The sequence below is a fragment of the Marmota flaviventris genome, chromosome 4 (genome assembly GCF_047511675.1).
Source record: "Marmota flaviventris isolate mMarFla1 chromosome 4, mMarFla1.hap1, whole genome shotgun sequence".
NCBI classification, from domain to species: Eukaryota; Metazoa; Chordata; class Mammalia; order Rodentia; family Sciuridae; genus Marmota; species Marmota flaviventris.
In genome coordinates this window covers 105,908,183-105,926,865 of record NC_092501.1, presented here as the reverse complement: position 1 = coordinate 105,926,865, position 18,683 = coordinate 105,908,183, and the positions used below count along the sequence as shown (strand labels likewise).

The 18,683-nt window shown below is 37.9% G+C and overlaps 1 protein-coding gene and 2 long non-coding RNA genes across 4 annotated transcripts in view; 2 read left to right on the top strand and 1 right to left on the bottom strand.

The window, feature by feature from the left end:
• Tdrd3 (tudor domain containing 3) overlaps positions 1–4,560 on the bottom strand; it is a 141,767-nt gene extending 137,207 nt beyond the window's left edge. For both annotated transcript variants that reach the window (XM_027938063.3, XM_027938064.3), the window contains exon 1: positions 4,477–4,560. In XM_027938063.3, the coding sequence (XP_027793864.2) occupies positions 4,477–4,517 (41 nt within the window). In that variant the 5' untranslated portion in view covers positions 4,518–4,560. The remainder of the gene's footprint in view (positions 1–4,476) is intronic.
• LOC139705447 (uncharacterized) lies at positions 634–3,434 on the top strand. The gene is made up of 2 exons (XR_011707372.1): positions 634–2,365; positions 3,211–3,434. It is a non-coding gene; the product is annotated as an uncharacterized lncRNA (long non-coding RNA).
• Positions 4,561–5,427: 867 nt separating the features above from the next.
• On the top strand, positions 5,428–18,210 carry LOC139705448 (uncharacterized). Its single transcript, XR_011707373.1, has 3 exons — positions 5,428–5,709; positions 6,448–6,576; positions 15,532–18,210. It is a non-coding gene; the product is annotated as an uncharacterized lncRNA (long non-coding RNA).
• The last annotated feature ends 473 nt before the right edge of the window (positions 18,211–18,683 follow it).

Here is an 18,683-nt window from a genome sequence, read left to right as displayed (position 1 = left end):
GTCGGTATGTCTGTATGTGTGTATGTCCATATATCCTACAGTGATATAACAATTGACAGATGAGGAGCGCTCATAAAAAAAAAAAAAAATTAATTAAAAAATTAAAAATAGATCCAAATATCTTTAATTCACGTGATTCAAACGGTTCAATTTAGATTGGGTAAACAGATAAAAGTAAAAATGTCCTCAAAATTAAGCTTATAAGTTTCTCTAGGTGTTCAAAAAGGCCCTAATAAAATGTTAACTCTGCTTAAATTTAAAAGTTTATAAGTATTGTTTCAAAATGTGAACAAAAGGAGGTTTATGTAATTATGGTGTTATTAATGTGTTCATATCTTCCAGGTATACAAGTCTGTAAGGTAAAAGCTTCAAAAGAACATTATATCAAGCTGGTGTTCTAAAGTCGTATGGTAATTTTAGGCTTAAAAAAAAAAAAAATGTTGGAGATTCAATTATATCATTTGTGTTCTATAACTGAACTTGTTATCAATAAGATATGTACGGTTCCATGTTACTTTCTACTCTGAGATACAATTCATGTATTTTTAAGTTAATAAGAGCCTAATCTGTGTAAAGGTTTTATTGCAAAACACAAAAGTACATTACTACTTTTCTATAAGAAGTTAAAAAAGCTTTCAGCCTTTAATTCATGTTTTAGGTGTGATATTATGTTGTGTTAGCTAATGTTCATGTAAACTTGAACAACAATTTATGTAAACTTTATAAAATGATCAGCTTCAGAACTATAGTACTTGAGATTTATAAAGAGCCCTGCCTTACTTGAAATAAGGCTCTGTCCCATCTCACTACATGTGAAAGTGGCTATGAAAGAAGTAAGCCAGATTTCAGTACAGTTAAAGTTGTGTCCAAAAATAGGTTTGTGCCAAGATTACTAGGATCTCAAATAGGAAATTATGATGTATAACCCTGCTAGAATTCAAGGTAGCTATTATATAAGCTAAATATGTTTTTACCCTAGTTAGTTTTGTTTTGTAGTTTGCTTATAGATGGTTTAAGGATTGCCTGTTAATGTTTTAAAGAGGTATTGCTTTAAGAACACAACCTGGGTCAACATAAGATAAGGAGTTATCACCTACAGGATAGAGAGATAAACATTAAAGCCCAGTGCTCTTAATATAAGGCTGTTAACTTATTTGCTGGATGTTTAAGATCAAGTTTTTAAAATTAGTTAAATTAAAAGGGCCAAGAAAACCAATATTCGGCTCTTGCCCTCTGAGTCAGTCTAAATCAGGGAATAGGGGACTTCTTCAAAGGGCTCAGCAACTCTAGGCCACATAACCTCCTGAGCAGGGAGATTAATGAGACCAGTGGAGGACAGAAAGCCAATCGGTGCATTTGCTGTAAAGAGGAGGGTCATTAGAAAAGGGAGACATCCCTGATGCTTCTGAGGAAAGCCATATGGTCAAGCAAGGCCTGGACCCATCCTAGCGCAAATGGCACTAGCAGAACTGAAAAGCTGCTATGAAGTTCCCGAGGACTCCCAGGATAACTCAGCTGACTGTAAACAATAGGTAGAAACAAAAGTCAGTTTTGACTTGCTTCATCTTAAACACTTAGCAAAGACAGTCAAAGCCAAAGCACAGCTGTTCCTGGACATCTTAAATGATAATAATAGTTAAATGTAACTTCCATAAATAAGTAGGCTGAAGGCTACAAAAAAGATTCTTAGACAGACATGCCTGATAACTGTCAAAGGGACTGCTAGAGTAGTTTTAGTCTAAGGCCTTTATTTCTAGCCAACGCAGGTAGGCTTGATGTTTGCTAATATGGTTATCCAGCCCTAAGTAACAGAATTAAAGATTTCTCTATTAGACACAGAGGTTATACTAGTAAAAGGATTTTGCAGGATCAGATGGCATTAAATTATTAAACTATATCTTAAAGAAAAAGACATCTGTAACCCTACATGTTAGTTGTTGTGTTGACATCCCTAACATTTCTGACAATGTGACAAATATCTTTAAAGATTTACCTGCTCAGATGGAAGCCATGTCCTCAGCAACTTTTTTGTGGAAACAATATCCTAGCTCCTAGTTCCTGGTACTGCCTGATGGAAAACATTGTTAATCTTTGTCTTGGCCATTATACTCATTGGCATATTCCTGTGCTGTGGCATTTATTACTGCATCAATATGGTTCCAGTACTAATAAGTTCTTGTTTCTCTTATAGACCACCCATCACTCAAATAGCCCTCCAGCCTATTACTTCTCAATTAGACTTTCATCATGGACCACTCGATAGACCCAATATTTTTAAGGGGGACTCCAAACTGCTTGCCCCACGCCGTCCCTTTTCAGCCTGAAGAAGCCAGAAAGATTCTCTTCGTCCCCCTTCCTCACAGCAGTAAGGAGTTCCCAAATTAGAAAAAAAAATAATAAAGCCAGATTTAAAGTTAGGTAGTCAGTGTAGTTAGATAAATCGGGGGTCTAATATCAAGTGACCAAGTCTATCACTGCCTTAGAAAAATCTCTCTCTTCCCTCGCAGAAGTCGTGCTACAAAATAGGAGGGGATTAGATCTGTGATTCCTTAAGAAAGATGGTCTCTGTGTGGTTTTAAAGGAACAATGTTGTTTTTATGCTGACCATACGGGGGTGGTCCGGGAAACTATGAAAAAAGTCACTGAAAGGTTGGCAAAAAGGCAAAAAAAAAAAAAAAAAATTTGAAGCACAACAAGGATGGTTTAAACATTGGTTTAACAAATCCCCATGGTTAACTACTTTGCTATCCACCATAGCGGGACCTTTAGTTATTCTGCTAATAATCCTAACGTTTGGACCCTGCATACTCAATAGATTGGTGCAATTCATGAGAGAGAGACTTTCTATAATCCAAACTATGGTTCTAACTCAACAGTACCAGTTGCTTAAACAACAAACAGGGTCACACACAAGCTTAATCCAAGAACCTGAGCAAGCAGAACAATGGATATAAGATTCTATCCATGATAAAGAAAAAGGGGGGAATGAAAGACCCCAGCCCAATAACTTTAGGCCCAGTAATAAATCACCAGGGCTTGCTTCCGCACCTGCACAGACGTCAGATGTATTTTTCAGAAAATCAGTTAAGTGTAACCGATTAAGAAAGGACAGGATGGTTGGGAAAGGAACCGGCACGGTTGGGCAAACGGGATCATACAATGAAAAACCATACAATGAATAACAAATGGTTTTTTATATGGTTTTTCCAGGAACCTATAGTGAAAAACAAGTTTACCCTTTAAGTGACCTATATGCTGGATTCAAAAGAGCCAATGAGATACCTGTTACTGTGCTAGGAGGGAAACTGACCACTGTACCCTATAAAAGATCTGTACCCCAAAGCCCGGTGTGCCAGTTCACCGAAGCTCCGGCTGAGGTTTCGCTGGGCACCCGCAGGCGCCTGTGTATCAATAAATCACCTCTTGCGTTTGCAGCCAGTGCCTCGTGCGTCTTTCTTGGACAGGGAATCGGTGGGTCTTTCACTATGTCTAGAAAGTCTTGTATCATGCTTCAAAGTCCACTTCTCTAGAAAATTAACTCCCTTCAATTCCACAGCACACTTTGTCTCTTCTCTATAGTTTACCACACTATTTGTGTTTGATCTTTTAATGCCTCCCTCTCCCTTTCCACTAAGGTAGTTATTTCTGAGAGCCTAGGCAAATCCTTTTCATCCCCTTCGCTACCGTCAGTCCAGGTTGCGCCTATGCAAAGCTGGGGAAAGCGTTACTGAAGTAAAGTGGATGTTTACAACGATAATGGACGCAGACTCAGAAAATACTTAATTTCGCATATTTTTTAATTGCCTTCGGATCCTAAATCTTGACAGGAAACGTGTCTGAAAATCAGAACAACGCCATTCCTTCAAGAAAAGTTCTGCGGAGCACCCCCCCCCCCCCCCCGCGAGTTGATAATGCAGTCATCCTTAGCTTCTGAAGTTGTGTGTATGCCGTGGAAGGCAGCTTCACAATGGCCCGGGCTCTGCTTTCAAATAAGGGCAAAGAAGAGGTGGCGGGCAGCAGCGCGGGCTGTGCGCCGGTACCCCACAACTTCCCGCGGCCCCGCGGGCTCTGGCCGCTCCGGCCGCTCTCGCCCACTCCGCCCCGCTCGGCTCCGCAGCACTCGCCTCCCCGCGTCCCGCCGCGACACCCAAGGGTGGCGGTGCGGACGGCGCTGCAGGTCCTTCTGGGCGACGCGACTCGGGCCTGGGCCGCCGTCTGCCCGGCCGGCCCATTCAGCCCGTAGTCCCCGGCCTCTCCACGGGCCCGCCGCCCGGGGCCCAGGCCGCCGCCCGAGGGGAGCAGGGACTCGCTCGGCTCCGCGTGGCGCCGGGGGCGGAGCCGGCCCGGAGGACCCGGGGAGAGGCCGGGGGCGGGCAGCGGCCTCCGCCTACCCAGACACGCACCCCGCTGCCCCTAACCCCAACCCTCGTTGGGGCCCCGGCCCGCGCCCGTGGCCCGGCGGGACTCACTACTTACCAACCAGCCTGGGACAACGCCGCGCTGGGGACCTCGGCCATGGTAGCTGCTTAGGCCGGGGGCGGTGGGGGGGCGGAGGTGGGGGTGGGGGAGGCCTCTTACTTGAGACCAAAAAAAAAAAAAGAAAGAAAGAAAAAAAAGAAAAGAAAAAAAAAAAACTCCTCTGGTCGGCTCTACAACTGAGCATGCTCAGTGCGGCCCGCACTTCCGCGTGCGGGTTCCGCTTGCCGCGTTTTCCAAGCGGCCGTAGGGGCCGGCCTGTTGTGGGCTGGTAGGCTGCGGGTGCCTGGGTGGTGACGAGTCAAACACGGTCTGGGGTATTGGGAATCGGAAGACACTTGACTCAAAAGGACGGAAGGCTTTGTTTTATCACTTTTCTGAGTTGAACACCTTAATGCTAGGTTCTTCGGTGAAAAGGTTCTTTGTAGAGCAGAAAGTAAGGTTCGCTTTTCCAGCGCTGATAGTCCGGCAACTCCGGGCAAGAGAGCTTTAGAGTGTCTGTTGCAGGGCAGAGCTTTCAGAACAACGCTAATGCCACATTTTGTGCAGTAAAACTCAAGGGGTCCCCAGCACACTCACACACCCCAGCATCATCCCACCTTGCCTTCCTCTCTGCAGGGACTCAAACAAAAATGCAGCCGTGGTGTTTTTGAGTCCCTACAGGATTACTCAGGTCTAATACCATAATGAAAGTAAATAGTCTACCTAAGAAAACCTGCACTTGGGAAACAGGAAAATCAGGCAGTTGTATGTCAATCCTTGGTTTTCCTGTCCTCCTCCCTCTGAGCTCGTTTACGTGTGGGGGCGGGGCTGCAACCTTGACAACTAATATCACTAGGCCCATCCCACAGCAGATTTATCTGTGTCCTTCACCAGAGATCTGGAGAGCTGAAGCCCAGCTGGGATCCCAGAGTGGGCATGCGCGGCGACGCCCAGCGGCGCGTAAGACGTGCCAGTGAAATTGGGCTGTGGGTTCGTTCGCGGGCCAATCAGGAAAGAGCAGGCAGAAGGGAACGCAGGGTGCCCAGACGCTTCATAGAAGTTTACCCCAGCTTCCGGGTCTTTTCGTCCCTTCAGCTTTCTCCGATAAGATGTCGGTTGTTGAGTGGCCTTGTTCCCAGCCTCCAAGTCCGGAGAACAGAGAACTTAAACTCCAGAACCACCGCTCGCCGTGTCTCAAGACTTGGAGCAGAGACTTTGGCAGTAGGCAGAACTGCTCTTGCAGAGAAAATTGTTAGTTACCGAAGGAAGGGAGATAACTATTCTTAAGTAGAGTTAAAATTTCTCACTACAAATTTTTCTCGTTTTAACTGAGTTGTCCGTTTGACTTTTCCAAAAGTCATAGTTCTAAAATTACGATGCTTTTTTTTTAAAATCAAATGCTATGAAATTTGTTTCCAAGTAGTTGTTTTTGGTAATGGAATAAGTTTTAAAGCACTTTTAGAATCAGAAGTAACTGTATTTTATTTCCTACAGTTTGCAATAGTTTACAGTGTTTAGGTCATACATATGCTGCAAGTATATTTTAGTGTGTAGGCACTGGTCATTGTATCCAGGTGAAGAGGGTAAAGATAGCATTTTAAAAGTAAATGGGATGACTTAAAATTAATTTCCCCAATTTTTTGTTTTGTTTACTTTTTTGTTCGTTTATTTATTTTGTGTTAGGTTTGGTATTGAGGTTTGAACCTAGGGGCACTTTACCATGAGTTACCTACCAAGTTCTTTTTCATTTTATTTTTGAGACAGATCTAGAGGCTGGCCTTGAACTTGGAACCCGCCTGCTTTAGCTTCCAGATTATAGGCCTGCACAATCACGCATATCTGTATTGTTTTTTAAATAGATATTCTTTTCCCAGTTATTTACATTTTGCGATTAGTGTAAATTCTTAACTGTGGAAATTATATGTTGTCCCAATCACCAGAATTCCTTAAGGTGTAAATTGAGTATCTTTTATACATTTGTTATCATAGGCAGCATAAAACAATGAGGATTTGCTATTGCATGATGCTTATAACTACGTAAAATATGCCACAAAACACTGAATTCCCTTAAGAATGGAATTCTATTGGAAAAATTTGGGACAACGTGCATCAAAAAGGGTAAGACAATATTGATAACATGCATAGAATTTTTTTTTAATGCCTAAGTTCTGAGCACTAAAAATAAAGGAGGGGGAGGATGAAACATTTTCTTTGAAAGCAATATCAGATTATAAATGTAGAACAAATGATAGAAAAATAATAATTTTCTAAATGAATTACAGTTGGTAATTTCATCAAAGAATATTAATTGGCAAATTTCATCAAAGAATATTAAAAGCCACTGGGTAAAGATTCTACACTACAGAAATCCAAGACATGACATGTTACAAAATGGAAAACATTTCTTTACCTTTAAAAAAAAATCATTGCCTTGAACAAATGATCAAAGTTAGATCACAAATAATGAGGCAATATGATGTCATGTGCTTTTTGATATAGTGCAATTAGGCATACTCATCATTTAAGAAATTTTCTTGCCAAAATTATTTAAGCTAATTTCAAGCAAGCTTCATGACCGTGGTTCTCACCAGGGCAACCTGAAGGGCATGGATGTTGTTAACTGCATCTGATAGGTAGAGGCCGGGGATACTGCTAATCAAGCTGCAGTGAATAGGATAATTCTGCATCCCCAATATATAATTATCTAGCACAAAATGTCAATTGTGCCAAGGTGGAAAAACCCAGGTCTAGATGGAAACACATTTAAAAGTCATAGGGGATCAGAAAAATGAGAAATTATACCCCATTTGATTCAAATAAAAAAAATAAAAGTCATAGGGGATTATCAGAACAAATTAGACCTGAAGACACAGGCAGATACATCCAGACTGTGGCATATTCTACAGGAAATGTAACCTAGAATACTAAAATGTCTTAGAAATTTCTTTGAGATTAAATAGATGCAGGAGAAATGAAAACAATCCTACATATAAAAAAACAGATGAATGAAAGCAACTATTTGTGACCCATTACAGACACTTGAATATGGTCTAAAAACTGGATAGTATAATGGAATTATGGTGTGATGATGGTATGACTATTCGGTATAATAATAGTATTATTCTTGATCTTGGGAATTTTAAAATCAAATGCTATGGTAATGGAATAAGTTTTAAAGCACTGGAATAAGTTTTAAAGTAAATCTATATAAATATGTACATACAGATATGTATAGCTAGGAATGAGGGAAAGAAATATGTGACAAAAATACTAAAAGTGAATTAATCAATTGGAGGGTCCTAGTGCTTGTTAATATATTAAATTTTTGTCTTTTTTTTTTTTTTCCTTTTGTATTGGGTATTGAACCTGGAGCACTTAACCACTGGGCCACACCCCCAGCCCTTTTCATATTTTATTTTGAGACAGGATCTCACCAAGTTACTTAGTTAACTTGCTAAGTTGCTGAGGCTTTCTCTGAACTTGCTATCCTCCTGACTAAGCTTTCTAAGCCATTGGAATTAAAGGTGTGCACCACTGTGCCCAACAGCTTGTTAAATTTTTTTGACTTTTCAATGAGGTTTGAAACATTTCAAAATAAAAAGGAAAAATATGAGTTATGCTAATTTTTTCACATCAAAATTTTTACTTTTAAATATTCTATATAGATAAGTTAATGCCATGGAAAATGGTAATAACAAACTAGATGAGAATATGGATTCTCATCTTTAATTAGATAAATCATTCATTTACAGAAAGTATAAAGTCTGGGCTGGAGATGTGGCTCAAGCGGTAGCGCGCTTGCCTGGCATGCGTGCGGCCCGGGTTCGATCCTCAGCACCACATACAAACAAAGATGTTATGTCTGCAGAGAACTAAAAAATAAATACTAAAAAATTCTCTCTCTCTCTCTCTAAAAAAAAATAAATTAAATTAAAAAAAAAAAAAGAAAGAAAGTATAAAGTCTGCAATGAGCTGAAGTTGGAACTCCTAAGGAGAGTAAAAGAATTTTTTAGGTACAAGAAAACAAAAAAAGAGGAATTAAACCTTTTGAGAGAAACCTGATATCTCCCCCTAAACCCCCTCCTCCCTCCCCTTGACTCTTCCTCTTCCCTATGGCCTCCCTTGTAGTTTAATGGCATCCTTTTCTAGTTTCTGTGTTCAATTATCTCAGTAAATTTTAACAAAGCTATTTGTGTGTGTGTGTGTCTGTGTATGTGGATCTAAAATCCCCATTTTACAGATGAGGAAAGTAAGGTTTACTTTTGTATATCTGGTCAATAGCAGAGCTGAAATTTGTACTTCAAACTTCTGATATCCATTATCCACCCTCCACCAGTTTTCTCAGCTCCACTCGACTTGCATGCACCTTTCCATCTGTGCTTTTATGACTTTTGTAAACTTTCAAAGCTGCCATGGATTTTTAGTGGCATGAAAAGACTTGGAAGTTATGAGAGGTTACTATTCTGGGAATAGCAAAGAAATGACATTATACAGGGCATCCACATTGAAAACTCTAAGGATCTCTGAATTTTAACAATAACAAACCCTATAAAGATGTTTTCAAATAGATGCTTTGGTAAATGTTTTTGTAAAGGATGAAAATTGGAACAGTTTTATGCTTTTGCTTGACTCAGAATGAAGGGAAGAAAAGGTAACAGTTTAGTTTTTAATAGAAGTTATTCAGATAATTCATCTAGATACCCTTTAATTCTAAACTGTTATATAAAAACCCTAAACCGTTAAATGAAATCATTGCTAATTAAATGTTAACTGTAGATAATTTGCATAAGCCTTCTCTGACTTATTCATTAACATGTATACTCAAAATTTATTGTCACTGTTCACAGCGTCACCACAGCATTTAAGCATCATGTTTCTAACACCTATCCTCTCCCAGGCAATAATCCATTACAGTTTTGCAAAAATTCCTCGCCAGTTGTGCAACATATAGGCAGCAACAATTCACTCTCCTCTATTCTGGCCTCTTGTTTCTATTCATTACTCACAACTTACTGGAGGAAAGTATCAAATATCATAATTGCTACAGTCATTTCTTTGCTGTTTCTATTTTTAAGGGATTATCTATTACTGCCCCCAAACTTTCATGGCCTCAAGATGTCAAACAGTAATGTGTTTCCTCCACTGTTTTTGTGCATTATATGAAACCCCTCTCCAAATTACAGTTGTGCTTGGGTCACCTCGGAACCAAGAGCTCTACTCACTGTGTAATCCATAGATTCCTTTTGAAATAGATGTGCTTCAGTTCTCTGGTTTCCTACAGCTCAGATAAGAAATAGGGTTAAGGAACAAGCACATTGTCTTGCTGAAAACTGCCTCATACACCCAGCTCATATAAAAGTAGATGTTAAAGAGATCACAAAGCCAGTCTGTTTTTCAGACATACCTACATTTTTAAAATTTCAGCTAGGAACTATTCTCCTCCAATATTGCTTTCTGGTTTTTTGTTTGTTTGTTTGTTTGTTTCCAGTTCTGGGCATTAAACCCAGAGCTGGTCTACCACTGAGCTACATCCTCAGCACTTTTTAATTTTCATTTTGAGACAGGCAGGGTCTTGATAAATTGCCCAGCTGGCCTAAAATTTGTAATCCTCTTTAATGGCCACCCTAGTTGCTGGGATTATAGGAATCCCAGATTCCAATATTAGTTTTAAAAATTCAAATTTTTCATTTGTAATAAGACTCTTTTCTAATCAATGAACAAATGAGTATATTTTAAAGGATACTTATAAGGCGAGTTGTTATAGAACTGAGATTCAGAAAACCTGTGTTCAATTCTTGACACTGGAATAATCAATTGAATGGCCCCAGTCTGGTAATTAACTTCAATGGCACTTTTATTCAGAGGCTATAATTTCTTAAATACTTCGGGTTATAAAATTCTCTAGACTCTCTTACTTTCTACAATTTCAAATGTAATATTATTATTTCAAATTATGGATAGGTTAGCAAATTGTATTTTCCCAAAATGGCAGCACAGATATATATTTCATCTTGTGATCTTCTTACAGTGTAAGTGCCACATGCCTCCCATGAGAAGTGAAGTTTATATGTTTATATTTCCTCCTTTTGGATCTTTGTGATTTTTTTTTTTAACCATTAGACTATAACAGAAATAAGATTGCTTATTCTGAGCCTAGATCACAACAGGCAAAACAGCTTCTGTGTAATCTCCCTCTCTTTCTCAACTATTGGTCTATTTATCATCTGCCTAGCTTTCTCTCTACTTATCCACCCACCTCGTTGCTATAATGTGAGGAAGCTCAGGAGGCAGAGAGGCCAGGTGTCTGTGTTACAGAAAACAAGCCTAGGTAAGTCCCCAACCAAAAATCACCCTCTACTGCCAGATATGTGATTGAATGAGTCTTCAGATGAGTCAGCCTTCAACCTTTGAATCCTCCAACTGAGGCTTTAGATGCTGTGGAGCAGAGAAAAGCTGAGCCTGATTTACTAGCCCACAGGAAACGTGTAACAGAATAAGTGGTCATTATTGTTTTAAGCTACTAAATTTGGGGGCAATTTGTTAGGTATCCAAAGTAATCTGAAACTAAAATGTATGGGTTATCTACTCTATGCCAGAAACTCTTGCTAGGCTCTTATTTGTATTGTTTCCCTTACTCTGCACTGTGTCTTAATATTTGCTTTTACACTGTATCATTAGATGTATGTGTGATTTATTTTATGCCAAATTTTTGGTTGGTAATGCAATTCCCAGAGATATCATTGTCCCTTGGGAAAAATAATTATTACTTTAGGATGTTCCATCTCCTAGTGCTGTTCCCAGAAATGTCCTACTGTCTGATTAGTACAAAGAAAAGCTACCATGAGATAATGAGGACCTATTTTAGGGTTGATGCTCAGAGAGAAAGATTTTAATAATGACTACTTTTTTTTTCCAATCTGTTTTTAAATGATTAAAATCTAAACTGCCTTTTATCTCTAAGGTTTAATTCTATAAAATCAATATAATTCTTTTTCAGGTTCCTTTTAAAGGAAGGAACTTTGTCATTATTCTGAAATATTTCTTTCACTTCTCTCATAATAAATAATATCCATTTTTCTTAAACATTTGCTGAAGTTAACAAGTATAAGGAAAATGTGGCCAAATGAGATAAAGGTAGCCACTCTTTTCATTTTAAAATATATATGTATATTTTTATGCCAGACTCTAACTTGTTACAGAAATGCAGCTGAGGCTTGTAGTTAGCATTTGAATAATACGCCTATTTTCCCCAGTCAGTCTCTATTATGCAAAAATAAAAAGAGTCAATATAGAAGTATATTTAAATTATATATATATATACACATATATATTAATATTTAATTTTATGTATTAATTATAATTGATGCTATTAGTATCTGACAAATATTCCTATTATAAATATATAGATATTGCAAATATTATGATTATTATTATTGAAATACTTGGGGTGGAAATTTTTTGAGTTCAAGGCAGCAATTTAAACTCCTTTTCTTTATTGGTCATCAATAAATGGAACAGATGATGTATTTTCTTGACAGATAATATTCAGTGGTATATTGGATCTTGAGCTGGAAACACTAGTGAATATTAAAGTCATAAATAATCCAATCCTTTGTTGTATCAGTTTATGACCTTAAAATAACCCAATTCAATCTGAAGCCACTATAATGGCCCAAAGTTCAGCAAGGCCAACTCATATCCTGCCATATTTAGTAACACACTATAATATAGAGAACTTCAACAAAGAAAATACAGTTAGAATAATAATGATATATTATTAGCTTAAGTGCACATGGAGTTGTTGACCTAAAACAAAAAATTCACAGAAAGAATATGTTCTGAAGGATACTGACAAAGTAATTAAAATAACTAGAGAAATAGACCTAGTTAGCAAGTCATAAGGCCTGTCTTAGTCAATCTCTAATTTATGCTCCCTGATCCTTACAGAAAATTTTAATATTGTTATTCAATAAACTAAATCCACAACATTGCCAAATTTAATTCCAGTGCTCCTGCCACAAGCACCTCTACCCCAACCCAAAACTTTGCTTATTTCCAGAACTAGCTGATATCTTCTCTTTGGTGACCTCTTACTTACTGTGCTTTGAATGCTCTCTTCTTTTCCTTTTTGTGTCAAATGCCACTGATGCAAACCTCACCTGATTTACCCAAACACAACTTCTGCCTCCTGCCTCTAGTTCACATGCTATTTTGTACAATTTTCTACAGTTTTCACTATCCTACAATGATATAATTTATGCATTTATACCTTCATTTCTGAGGTGTCAAGTGCTTAGTATCAGGAACTGGGGGCGGGAGTTTCAATATAAATTGTAAGGCTTTTAAAATTTGAGGATCTTAGGAAATCCTAAGTAAGTTCACTCATTTTTCCAAAAAATTATAGCTTAAAAGTTGATTATTCTGACTTAACAAAGTAAAATGAGATTTCCCATAAGTATTAATAAGTGGAATTAAATGTAATAGATAAAAATGTAATTAAATTAATAATGCTTTGACTTTATGTCATTTTTTTGTTCCACAGACCTCTAACTACTTAGTAAGTGTATTTTTGTTCTTATTATTAATAAGATTGTATAGGTGATCATTTAATCTTCAAAAAATCAAAATTGTGTAGTTAATTAATTATCTCTTGGTAATTTTGAATGAGTTAAAAGGACAACTTAGAGATCCTAAGCAGTTCAAGCTACTAAATATACTAGCCATCATACATTCTCACCCAGCAGCCCTAGGTGTGACACTTGATATACTATTGGCTAACAACAAAAGATAGAAGTGCAAAAGTTAATACTAACTACAAAAGGTTTAAATGTAATATCTATGGGCACTTTCAGGTGGTATTAAATTAGGGCTCATTAAAGTAGTTACAGGAACATGACATAGTAGAGAAACACCTTTCTCACTACAGGAAATATACTCAGTGACATGAAGTTCAAAACTTATTGAGGGCAGAAATATTGGAAACTCTTTCACAGCAAAACTCCATCAAACATGTACTTTCTCCAGTTCTCTTCCACTCCTCACTGTAATCCATTCTCCCACTCCCACCCCATTACTTCACTGGAACTTCTCTTACCATAGTCTCTAAGACTTTCACATTGCCAAATCTAGTGCTTACTATTTCCTGGTTTTGACCTGTCAGTCTTAGCAATGAGCATAGTCAAGCCCCTTTTCCTTCCTGATAAACATTCTTCACTTGGCTTGCAGGACACCTGTCTGTTCTCATGATTTTTCTTGTACAAGAAAGAACAACTTCATGGCAATTTTGATTGCTATGATGAATTCATTCATTCTCAGGAAGGTATTCTTTGCTAATACCTAAGATTCCCAGGGTCCAATAATCTGAAGATTGCAAAATTATAAAGATAAAATTCTCTGCATCAAGCTTACAAACTGGAAACAAAGCAGGAGGTGGGGAGGCTGGGTTATGGCTCATTTAGCATGGGTGAGGCACTGGGTTCAATCCTCAGCACTACATAAAGATAAATAAATAAAGGTAGTGTGCCCATCTACAACTAAAACATATTAAAAAAAAAAAAAAAAGCAGGAGGCGGGAAATCTAGCATGAGATGAAAATGGCACCTAAAAGAAGTCTGATGATCAGGCTCCCACCTGATATCTCTTATTATAAATTCTCTTCCTGCAAAAGGGGATAATTATCTTAATCACAAATATCAATTGGGCATGCAGCTTGGGGTCCAAAAGCTGAGTATTTTACCTCTTGCACACCATATGTTCACTGGACTGTGAAACAAAGGCCAAGATAAAGGCCGTGAAATTGAAGTCTGGGCAAGTAAAGAAGAAACTGAAGATAGTAAGAAGCACAAATTCCCTACCCAGATTCTAAGTAGAAAAACTAAAACTGAACAAGATCAACATATCTGGTGATTAACCCATGCAATTACAGACTCGGAGCAACTAAATTCTCAGAAAAATTGCATAGTCAAAGAAATCTTAAGCTAAATAAACAAAAATTGGTAATTATTCAACCTCCAATTCCTAAGTAATCCCTGAGCCTCCTTTCAATGATGTCCTGTTGAACGATAAAATTGACTATGGAAAGAGGAGGATAATTTGATTTATGCATTTGTTGATTACTGTGGCTAAATACTATCGCCAGGAAGTTCACAGTTGGCTCTCATATTCCTGCTCTCACACACCAATAGGAAGTAGGCTGCTAAAGATGTACATGCATCGCCAGGGTCTTCTATGAAGGATATTAAACTTGGGAGGTTTTCCTAAGAAGAGGCCCAGACAGCCAGGTTGGCTGTCCAAGCAATTTGCTTCACTGCCCATGCAAAATATTCCTTATCTGGCCTGGGGTTGTGGCTCAGTTGCAGAGCGCTTGCCTGCTTGCCTTGCACATGTGAGGCACTGGGTTGGATCCTCAGCACCACATAAAAACAAATAAAGATTGTGTCCGTGTATAACTAGGAATTTTTTTTTTTTTAGAGAATTTTTTAATGTTTATTTTTTAGTTTTTGGCAGACACAACATCTTTATTTGTATGTGGTGCTGAGGATCGAACCCCAGGCAGCATGCATGCCAGGCAAGCACGCTACCACTTGAGCCACATCCCCAGCCCAACTAGGAAGTTTTTTTTTTAAAGTTCCTTATCTGCAGAACATATTTAATTCATGACCACTTTGTTTCCCATTTTATCCTCTCCTCTACAAGAGTTCTAAATTGTTACTAACCTATTTCAGTCTACAATTGCATTTTGAGTATGTTGAGAGTGATTCAATTTATCATTTATCCATAGATTCTCAAAACATGAGAATTACATTCACACCTATTTAAAAGCATGCACAATACAGATACCTAGATTTAGTATTAGGTGCAGTAACTACACCAAATGCTGAGCTATCTCTGTTGGGGGAGAGCATAGTACAAATGAAAGAGTGTCATTGTATGCCAAACTAAGACATTTGGAAGTTTATACATGTGAAGAAAGATGTACATTGATGTTGAGCTAATCAGAGGATAGACATAATTTTGTCAAACAGTCATTAACCCTCTTATGCTTATAGTATGATATTCGCATTTCTTCTACAGTCTCACTTTTCTCCCACTCCCATCTATATGATGCCGAAGTCTGGCTGGGCACAAAATCACGAGCCACTCAAGCAGGAACAAACTTTATTTCTGAACTCCACCGAATGCAAACCACTCGGGCCTTTTCAGGAACACCACACACCAACCGGAACTCCCTCCACCGGAACTTCACCAACCAACCAACTCAAACTCTCCTGGAATCCCCGTGAGAACTCCAAAGTAGCGGGGCGCCCGAGGGGGACAGCAGGGGTCTATATACAATTGAATACACAGCCTGTTTCAATCCAGCATCATCCAGTCACAGCAATTATAGACAGCTTAACTTAATTATCATCATCTTAATGGGTTGCCTCTCAACCATTACTTCTGGCAAAATGCCAGGAGCCATCCTGACTCGGCTGTGGCTCTCAGCAATATGATCCAATACAATTTCTCTCTTGTTCCTGAGATAAAGTATATTACTCAGACCTGGCCAATCAGACTACTGATTTCCTCTAGAGAGTAATTTGATCTAGGATGGACATGTGACCCCCATTGCTCCAGTAAGAATGAAATCTAGGACTAGGACAGCCACATCAATATTTATAGCAGCACAATTCACAATATCTAACCTATGGAACCAACCTAGCTACCCTTCAACAGATGAATGGATAAAGAAAATGTGATATGTATACACAATGGAATATTTCTCGTCTTTAAAGAAGAATGACTTTATATGACATTTTCCAGCAAATGGAAGGATCAGGAGACTATCATGCTAAGAGAAATAAGCCAATTCCCCACAAAAACAAAGGTTGAATGGCCTCTCTGATATGTGGATGCTGACAAAAAAGGGGAGAGGAAACGGAGGGTAAAAATAGAAGTTCAGTGTATTACAAAAGGAAATGAAGAGAAGGGAGAGGGGATAGGAATAGGTAAGACAGTGGAATGGATCTGATATAACCTTCCTATGTACATAGATGAATATACCACAGTGAATCTCAACATCATGTACAGCCATAAGACTGGGATCTTAATTAGAATAATATATACTCCTTATTTGTACAAATACATCTAAATAGGCTCTACTGTCATGTATATCTAAGGAGAACAAATTTTTTAAAAATGAAAATTTGGATGTGGGTGTGGATCACTGGTTAAGTGTCTCTGTACCCCCAGTATCAACAGGAAAAAGAAAAAAAAAAAAGTCTGCTATCAAAAGCTTGTCTTTGCTGTGCTTCATTCAAATTTTATTGACCCTCAGACCTATTTGTCACTACAGAAATCAAGATGATAAATACTTCATATAATTAAATAATTTATATTATCATAACAGGAGTAATACATGTTTTATTAATATATCCCTTTTTGCCATCACATAGAAATATTTTGGAGTAAGCTGACTTGTTTGTGTCCTTTGGATAAAAATTGTGCTGAAACCAGCCATTTTGTCAAATTATTCCAACAATACTAATGACTTTAAGTTATAAGTTAAAAAAATATCTCTTGAAGAACATGGGATTCTGATTATAACTTACATTAAAATGTTTTACTTACATTAAAATGATTAAGCAACATCTGATACAGGCAAATTTCAATCCATACATAAATTAATACATATGTTTCTAACATTTAATGATCTGCAACATAAAATTATATATTTGGTCTTCCATTGAACTGGATGTTACACTTTCTTTCTCTTAAACAATATTCTTATGGTTTAAATATGAGATGTCTTCCAAAAGTTTATGTGTAAGACAATGCAAGAAAGTTTAGAGGTAAATTGATCAGATTATGAGAGTTTGTTTAACCTAATCAGTTCATTAATCCACTGATAAGGATTAACTGGGTGGTGACTGTAGGCAGGTAGGGTATGTCTGGAGAAAGTAGTCATTGGGAGCATGCCTTTGGGGTTTATATTTTGGGCTGGGCAAGTGGAGCTCTCTCTGCTTTCTGATGTTCACGTCCTGAGTTTAGTTTTCTCTGCCACACCCTTCAGCCATGATGTTCTGCCTCACCTCCGCATAAAGCAATGGAGTCAGTCATCTATGGACTGAGATCTCTGAAACCATGAGTCAAATAAACCTTTCTTTCTCTAAAATTGTTCTTGTCAGATCTTTTGGTCACAGTGGCAAAAAAGCTGACTAAAACAAATATGTTTATTTAACATTTCATCTTCCCATTCTTATATTTATAAGGAATGCTTTGTTCCCCCTACTTTATGAAAGTCAGATAAATTCCAAGGTTTAGTCCTAAAGTACCCAGAATTCAGCTGGTAATGTCAGAAAGATGAGAGTTAAACAGAAGAAAGCAGAGAACTTGGAAAACAAAAAGGAAAGAAATGAGGAATTAAACTTATAACTTTAAGAAAAATATTAGACTGGTATAGCCCAGTGGAAGAGCATTTGCCTAAAACACATGAAGCCCTGAATTCAATTCCCAGTATGCAAAAGGCAAAGGGAGGGACTGGGGTTGTGGCTCAGTGGAAGCACACTTGCCTAGCATGTGTGAGGTACTGGGTTAGAGTCTCAGCACCGCATATAACTAAATAAATAAATGTCCATCAGCAACTAAAAAATATATACTTGAAAATAAAAAAGGAAAAGGGAAAGTATTTAGGCACTTAATGATATCTAGAAATACAGTGGACATTTAATCTTATTCTCCTGTGTTAGAACTAGTTCAGTACTCATTCAGAGCTGAGAGAACAGATAAAATTAAGCAAAACACGTCAAGTTCTTTTTTCCTTCAGATACAAGTAAATTTACTAGGCCTGTTTTATAAAATTTGCAAATCAATAATACTTTAATCACTATCAGTTAAAACCACAGTGGCTCTTCTTCTCTGTACTGGAATGGTTGCAGGCATCTTGGGGATTTGCCTAAGGGAAACTGTTACAAAACATTTTGGCTTTGGTGGCATATATTTATGTCATCCATAAATATTTCCCTAAAGAATTTTTGCTAGCCATCCCAGTGTAGGAATGACTTTCAGGAATCTTCCTACACCCCATTGTACAGACCCACCCAAAAACTTAACCCAAATACACCACTGACAAATTGGTTAATGAGTGCTATCAGACCAAGACATCTTGAAATGTCCTGAAATTCTACAGTTCATCTATGAAAGAAACTTGATAATGGTTTCCCAAACTTAGCAACAATATTAAAATT